The sequence below is a fragment of the Mytilus galloprovincialis genome, chromosome 4 (assembly GCF_965363235.1).
Source record: "Mytilus galloprovincialis chromosome 4, xbMytGall1.hap1.1, whole genome shotgun sequence".
NCBI lineage: Eukaryota > Metazoa > Mollusca > Bivalvia > Mytilida > Mytilidae > Mytilus > Mytilus galloprovincialis.
Genome location: NC_134841.1, coordinates 95648620 through 95657525, shown reverse-complemented (window position 1 = coordinate 95657525; position 8906 = coordinate 95648620). Strand labels below are relative to the sequence as shown.

The 8906-nt window shown below is 31.1% G+C and overlaps 1 protein-coding gene across 1 annotated transcript; it reads right to left on the bottom strand.

Moving 5' to 3' along the window:
* Positions 1-2523: 2523 nt before the first annotated feature.
* On the bottom strand, positions 2524-6363 carry LOC143073491 (uncharacterized). Its single transcript, XM_076249074.1, has 3 exons — positions 6306-6363; positions 3219-3724; positions 2524-2615 (listed from the first exon to the last, which is right to left on the bottom strand). The coding sequence occupies exons 2-3, from the start codon at positions 3721-3723 to the stop codon at positions 2608-2610; spliced, it is 513 nt and encodes a 170-aa protein (XP_076105189.1). The 5' UTR covers position 3724; positions 6306-6363; the 3' UTR covers positions 2524-2607.
* Between the last annotated feature and the right edge of the window lie 2543 nt (positions 6364-8906).

The following is an 8906-nucleotide window of genomic DNA, read 5'->3' as shown; positions in this document are numbered from 1 at the left end:
ATGATAGAAAAATTCCAGAAGGATGAAAGCAGGAAAAGGTTGTTCCAATTTTTAAAAAGGGAGATAAGCATAATGCAATTAAATAAATCCAGTTGTGCTAACGGATATTTGCTGTAAGGTATTAGAATACGTCTTAACAAGCAATATTAGAAAATATTTAGATTTAAATAATATTTTAAATGATTGCCAACATGGTTTTAGGAGTAAACGTTCCTGTGAAGCACAACTTGTTATCAACATACAGGACATAGCCGAATATTTGGCAGATGGTAAACAGATTGATTCAACACTTTTAGATTTTTCTAAAGCTTTCGATAAGGTCCCTCATGAAAGATTAATAACAAAACTTAATCACTATGGTATACGTAAAAAAATAATTTACTTTGGATAAAAGTTTGTTGTGAAACAAGTTACAGGTAGTCCTAATTAACGTGTGCAATCTTCCAAATTAGCTGTTGACTCTGGTGTTCATCAGAGCACAGTGTTATGCCCAACTTTATTTTTGTTATTCATAAACGACCTACATCAGCATGTCTTCTGTAAGTTTCGTCTTTTTGCTGACGACTGTTTACTTTATAAAACATCTAATAATATAAATGAGTCTCCAGCAAAAAGATCTATCAAACCTTGAAAAATGGGAATCCCAATGGCAACGAAATTTAATCCTGAATAATACTGTCATAAATATTTCTAAAAATTTAAAATCAAACTTATTTCAATAAAAAATGACAAAGCCAGTACGTATCTAAGAGTTTCAATAAGCAATGATCTTGGGGCCCATATTAATAATATAACTTCAAAGGCTAATAAAACACTAAGCTTTCTACGCAGAAACATGAAAAACTGTACACACAAGGTTAAAAACCTTACGTACACATCACTTGTGCGTCCGACCGTCGAGTACTCCTCATCAGTTTGGGATCCATACAAACAAACCTTAAACAACCAAATTGAGCAGATACAACTCAAGGCAGCAAGATATGTGTTTAATTACTATAATGATAGATCACCAGGAGCTGTTACTGGTATGTTAAACAAACTAAAATGGGAAAACTTGCAATCCCGTTGAACACGATTAATGGAGGGTTAGTCGAAGTCACTAATGGCAAAGAAACCTGTTCTGTTTTGAACTTCCTTCATACTAAAGGTACTCTCAGCACAGCTGATCTGGAACAGGAATTTATGTTATTTCATGTATTTTTTAGCAAATCTTGAACTAACTGTAATTGTGTTGAAGAACAGCAACTACAACAATATCAAACAATCAATAAACACACAGCTGATCTGGAACAGGAATTTATGTTATTTCATGTATTTTTTAGCAAATCTTGAACTAACTGGAATTGTGTTGAAGAACAGCAATTACAACAATATCAAACAATCAATAAACACACAGCTGATCTGGAACAGGAATTTATGTTATTTCATGTATTTTTTAGCAAATCTTGAACTAACTGTAATTGTGTTGAAGAACTGCAACTACAACAATATCAAACAATCAATAAACACACAGATGATCTGGAACAGGAATTTATGTTATTTCATGTATTTTTTAGCAAATCTTGAACTAACTGTAATTGTGTTGAAGAACAGCAACTACAACAATATCAAACAATCAATAAACACACAGCTGATCTGGAACAGGAATTTATGTTATTTCATGTATTTTTTAGCAAATCTTGAACTAACTGTAATTGTGTTGAAGAACTGCAACTACAACAATATCAAACAATCAATAAACACACAGATGATCTGGAACAGGAATTTATGTTATTTCATGTATTTTTTAGCAAATCTTGAACTAACTGTAATTGTGTTGAAGAACAGCAACTACAACAATATCAAACAATCAATAAACAGACAGATATTCTCACAAACTGTTCTTAATATGTTTTCAGGATCTGTTCAAGAATTGTACTCTGAGAATCCTGTACCAAATCTGTTGTAGTGTAGAGCTGTCTAAAACTGCCCAAAAGTGTTACATGTATAGGGTAAATAAAGGGAACAGTAGTTTACCGCTGTTCAAAAGTCATAAATCGATTGAGAGAAAACAAATCTGGGTTACAAACTAAATGAGGGAAACACATCAACTATAAGAGAACAAGGACGAAATAACAGAATACAAAATACGTTATATCCGCAACTGTTCTTACGTTGTCTTAAGAACTGCTCAGCAGATAGTTTTCCTGCCAGCCCTTGCTGATTAAAATAGAGGTTATAACTTATTTCAACGATATTGAATTAGAAGCCGTACCTTGTCTGCGAAATGTAATCTTGCAGAAAATAGATGTTTGAATAGAATGATTCTTGCAAGTTAATCTTGAACAAACAGTATAATTATCGAACGAGAATACTTAAAATGAGTCTGTGAAAATATAGTAGTAGGATAAATATATATTATAACATCTAACTCAAGACATGAGTTTTCAGATGTTGATGTTCACATCAAACAGCTATGCGACTTGAGTGTAGGTAGCGTTTCGATTTATGACGTGACTCTAGTTTTAAGAATTTCAACACAAATTGGATGCAAAGATTATATTATACAACAGAAATGTAAAAAAACACTATCCTTCGTAAATGTCCGTTTTCGGTTTGAGTCTGCATTTAATATCCTGAAAAAAAACAGAAAAGTATAATATAGCATATTTACATTGGCTACATGATTTTATTATATATAATTGTTGTTATTTCAGCTTTTGTGTCTGATTTTAAATTCAGTTTTGTATTAACCAAAGAAACCTTGTTGTCTTTTTATTTACATTGTTTTTTCGGATTATCATTTTTAGTAATTTATTGTTTACTATCTAAATTAATTTCTTTTATTCAAACTTATATTTCTGATGATCATAAAAAATATCCTTTATTATTGAGTATTTGATTTAGTCTTGTTTCCTCCCTTAAGTTCTATTCTAAATAACATAAAAAAAAAAATGTGGTACACACTGAAAAAACCATAATTGAATAATAATGACATCTTTTAGGAGCAAAACATTAAAATACGTTCGTGCATGACGTCACTGTCACATGACAAAATTATGTCTATGAGCGGATAGACATAAACATTTCAGTCAATCAGAATACGATTTATATCCAAATTTATATTATTATAAATTAAACACAAATAATCAAAATCAAGAATAGAAAATTAATGTATGCATTCCATGAAAAATTAAAACAATGATTTAATATCAATCTTTAAGAAGACATTATCTTACCTTTACTCTTTCTATGTCCATAACCACTTCCTCCATAGTAACTACGATATCCTCCATAACCACCATCTCCATAACCACCGCCTCCGTAACCACCGTATCCATAACCACCACCTCCATAACCACCACCTCCATAACCACCATATCCTGCATAACCACCACCTCCATAACCACCGTCTCCGTAACCACCGTATCCATAACCACCTCCTCCATATCCACCACCTCCATAACCACCATATCCTCCTACAAGTTTAACAACAAATACATTTCTTCCTCTTCCATATCCTCCATATCCTCCATATCCACTTCCTCCTAAGTAACTACCATAACCTCCATATCCACCTCCTCCACCATATCCTCCATATCCATATCCACCTCCTCCACCATATCCTCCATATCCACCTCCACCTCCTCCGTATCCACCTCCTCCGTAACTGCCGTATCCACCTTTATAGGAGGCGCTTACAGCGCTACAGATGGTAAAAAGTACGCAAATTGCGATCTTCATTCTGTTAAAGACAAAAATCATATAAATAATTTTTTCGATTTAAGATCATGCGAAGGTGCTATATACACTATTGTTTCTGTGTGTGCCATTTTCTTAAAACTGATGTGAAGGTACACTTTTGACTAAAGCTTCATGTGTAAGGGTTCTGTTTTGCAATTGTTTTTGTTTGATTATATATATATGCATTTGCCAATAATCAGATGTGTTCACAAAAATAACTTACGGGTAAAATTTGATCTTGGGTAAGATTAAAATAGTCGTAGAAAGTTCTGTTTGCATTTTCGAAAAATGCCATAAACGTTTTCGTATTTGATTATATACATTAACTCTATTTTAACCGTACAGTCTTCTAAGGCCGTATGGTGACCTATAGTTTTTTTAATTCCTGTGTCATTTGGTCTCTTGTGGAGAGTTGTCTTATTGGCATTCATACTACATCTTCTTTTTCATGTTTTGTCTCTGGTTGGGGATTAAAGATTATTACTAAAACAATAGTATATTATTCCACAAAAAAATAACGGTTTACATTTTGTTCTGATTTATTACAAATATTCAATTTTTTCAATGTGAATGAAATAGTGGCGACTAGTTTCTTAATATCATTGGATATATAGAATCAGCTTTCTGAGAAACAATAATTATAGTTAAAATCCTCACGAAACTTTCAGAAACTTTCTGTTTTTAATTTTCCTCGGAGTTCAGAATTTTTGTGATATTACTTTAGTAATTTGATTGACTTGGAACCAGCTCTATAGAAATTTTCCCTACAATTTGTTTACATATGTTCGAAACCTCCTATTAAAATAAAATAATGGGCTGCATGGAAACTATTGAGACAGTTATTCATTTAAACAAAGATATAAAGATGTTAACAATGTCACAGTAAAACCTCGAACAATGAACATATGATTATGTTACCTTCTTTACATTTCCAGGAACATGATTGGTTAAAAGAAACCGCGTGGAGACCATGTATATTTCATACTGAATGAAAAGGCTAGGTTTATTGCAATACACGTTTAGCATTGATGTTACGTCCCAATATAAAACGACACGGGATTGAATGAAAATCTTAAAGGTTTCAAAAGACGAAGAAATTGATGGTAAACGATTGAAAAAAAATCATAAAACATATTTATATCAAACAATTTGTTATTGTTGGGATTTGTCTTGTATATACTAATTAATGTAGGTTCTTAACCCTGAAATTTACTGTTTACAAACCATTGAATTTTTTTGAAATACTACGGCTTTTCTACCTCAGGCATAGATTACATTAGCTGTATTTGGCAAAACTTTTAGGAATTTTGGTCCTCAATGGTCTTCAACTTCGTATTTTATTTAGTCTTTTTAACTTTTATGGATTCGAGCGTCACTGATGAGTCTTTTGTAGACGAAACGCGCGTCTGGCGTATATATTAAATTTAGTCCTGGTATCTATGATGAGTTTATGATTATAGACTTTGTCTTGTATTGACTAATTAATGTAGGTTCTTAATCCTGATATAATTATAGACTTTGTCTTGTATAGACTAATTAATGTAGATTCTTAACTCTGATATGATTATAGACTAATTAATGTAGGTTCTTAACCCTGATATGATTATACATATACATATACAAGTCAAGATAGCAAGATACATTCGTTACATAATATTTGAGTGACATAATAGGATATTTATGGGGTCAGTAAATTCCATATGAGGATTCGATCTACGCTCTCACTTCACATTGGTTTCACTCACCCCCATTTATATATTATCAGGTCACTAGCAAACTTTATAACTAATAATATCACACGATTGATATCTAAAGACATCTGAACCACACTGACACATATAAGAAATAACCACTAAAATCAAATCTATGTTAGGAATTTTTAACAATACAGGGATGTATGGGAACACCCCTAGCTGTCGTTTGTTAATTTATTATTGGGTTGCTGTCTTATTGATTTTTACATCGCATTTCTTTGTATTCATACTTATGAAATGAATCAAGCTTGCATTTGCCAAAACCCATTTGTATATCTCTTTCTATACTTCATACATTGTTCCTTTAAACATTTTCAACTCTAAATCTTACTTTTAGTATAACAAAATTTAGAAACCGTTCTTCTTGATACTATTAGACTACATAGCTGTGTATTCAACTTTAAAATCAAATCAAAATATTAGTCAATTGTCTTATTAGAACCTTCTAGTGTTTTAATCTAAATAAGATGATTTTTTCTTTTTTTCAAAAATGGATTAAACAAAAACAAAAAGGACATTTGAAATAAAATATGAGGAGATATCTCTTACCTAATTGTGTTTTTAACTAACATGTATATTGATGTTTATTAATTGTGCGTAAGGATTATATTATTCGAACGAAGAATAGTTTAAAAGTTCTTTAGACTTGTGACAATACTATAGTTACTAAATGTCAAGAACGAAAAACTCAAAGTTTCTTCTTTTTCAAAAGTCAAAGAAATATAAGTACCAGAAGGCGATGCGCAAGTTGAAAAGAGCGAATAACTTTAGTTGCCGATAGAAGACTATAGAGTTAATTCAAAACTGACAGACAAGAATGAGACTTACTTGATCAGATAGTGTACAGTGGTCCAGTGAGGTGCCGACTATTTGATTCTGGAATCCTTATATAGTACTCATTTTAGTAAAAAACCAAGATGCATTATAATATTATCTATATATCACCACAAATCAATCAAAACTAATTATGCATTTTATACTGAAAACTGTTTGTAACGATCAATTGTTCAAAAGTTGTTTTTAGTAAAAATAAAAAACCAACAACTTAAGTATGATAAATGTAAAAAAGTCTTATTTTACAAGAATTGTTCCTTTTAAATTTTGGTGTAAACAAAGTGGTTAAAAGATCAGCGAATATTTATTTTAAATTTGACAGCTGTATATCTTCTCACATGCTAGTGAAGCAATTGGTTTTTTTTTTATTTAAGAAACGGGAAATCAAAAATTAATAAAAAAAAAATAACTCAATAAATTAAAATAAACGTACAACAGAGCAATCGAAAAAAAAAAGATGCTGAGTTTGGTTTATATCGAATTGATGTTCAACTTTGTACTTGTTTTGGCTTTCAAACTTTTGTATCTGAGCGTCGCTCTTAAGTCTTGTGTGGACGAAACGCACTTCTTGCGTATTGAATTTTAAACGTGGTGCCTTTTGTTAGCTATTACTCGTGTGTTTCTTTGTCCAATATGTTCTCCTATTTATTTGTATTGTAGTCCTGTAATGTTATGTTGTCATTTTAATGTTATATTTAACATTACCATTAAAGCGGGAGGTTTGACATACCACAAAACAAGGTTTTACCCACCATTTTCTACATTTGAAAATGCCTGTACCAAGTCAGAAATATGACAGTTGTTGTCCATTCATTTTTAATGCGTTTTGTTATTTGATTTTGCCATGTGATTATGGACTTTCCGAATTGATTTTCCTCTCTGTTCAGTATTTTTGTGATTCTACTTTTAAAACACAAAAGGGTTGAGCAAAAATACTGTACTTCGAGGATAATTTAAAACGGAAAGTCCCTAATCAAATGGCAAAATCTAAAATCTAATAGCTTAAAAACATCAAACGAATAGATAACATATGTCAGAGTCCTAATTTAGTAAAGTCATTTTCTTGTGTAGAAAAAGGTTGATTAAACCTGTTTTGTAAGATAGATAAAATTCGCTTCAAATTCCATTATATTGACAACGATACTGTGCAATATCTTTAATCAAAAGTAAAATAACAAAAACACCGAACTCAGAGAAAAATTAAAAACGGAAAGTCCTGAATCAAATGGCAAAAACACATCAAACGAATGGACATCAACTGTCGTTTGACATAGAATATCTCAAATGATTAAAAAGATAAAAACAAATACAAATACAATAGAGCTACCTAGATCGTGACTTGAATATTTGTTGAGATAAAACTATTTTTACATCTCCGTGCTTCTGGTATACTACTGACTTTTGGTTCTGGTGCAAATTTCACAGCTGCCTTTTTCTTAGCAAGCATGTGATCTCTTCTGATAGATTATGGCAAATATGATATTTCTTCTTAACATCATTTTAGAACTTTGATTTTTGCATATAACAGTAAATCTGTAAAAGCATTATATGAAAGAGTATAATTATTGATAGAACTATATATTCTTACAATACATGACTATTTCTAAACGTTAAGAAGGATTCTGTATTTTTTTCTAATTCAACGCCCTACCACAACCCATTTCATGACATTAACGATTGTAATATGTCAAGATTACCTTTTAAGGAAACCCATCTGTCATTGAGATCCTCCTATTTCTATATAATTCAAAACATATCTCAGATTTATAAATACCTAATGAGAGAGGTCAATTGATGTCTTAATGCTACTTTCAATAGACGGGTTCATAAGTAAGAAGTTATCAAGACGTCAATAACACCTATAAGTCGATGAAGAATACATAATAACATGACCAAAAGACAAAACAACAGGAATCAAAACATTCCACAGAAAACTGAAAGATTGAAACACATATAAAATACAAGAAAGCACTTAAACCTCTTTTCAAAAGTATCTATCAGATGCCTGTCCTAATGAAATAGCCTAGTAAATTTTACCCAAGAATGTTTTGCAGCAGCATAACATTTTTCTGCAACAATGTAAGATATTTTTTATGGTTTCCGACTTGTCAGCTACAAAAAATTATCAAGTTGAAGATGATTTGGAGTTCTTTGTAGCCAAAATTCCCACTTTTTAAAGACATTAGATTTAAGTGAACTAATGCATTCCACTTACAATGTCGTTTACGGAATATCATCCTCCTTATGTGGACTACTTTATGTTGGTGCTGCTTTAATAGTGGGGTTATGGGGTTATTTTCAATAATACAGCCAAACAGTTCGTTTAATAGCATTGTATATGTTCAAATATGGCTACTTAATGAAACTAAGTTAATGATTTATTTTTTAAGACATGTCATTATATTGTTATAGGTACAAGTCTTGTATTACAATTTCAGTTTCCAGTGCATGTCAATACATGGAGGGGAACAAAACAGTGCATTTTTTTTTAAATTTCTGAACTCAATTTGTTGTGTTTGATTATAGGTTTATGCTGAATTGAAACATATAATATAGACTTTAAAAAAATCTTGCATCTTTTTGGGGATATCAATC

Excerpts from the sequence above, each read along its gene's own strand:
- LOC143073491 (XM_076249074.1), bottom strand. The coding sequence starts at position 3,723 with ATGAAGATCGCAATTTGCGTACTTTTTACCATCTGTAGCGCTGTAAGC.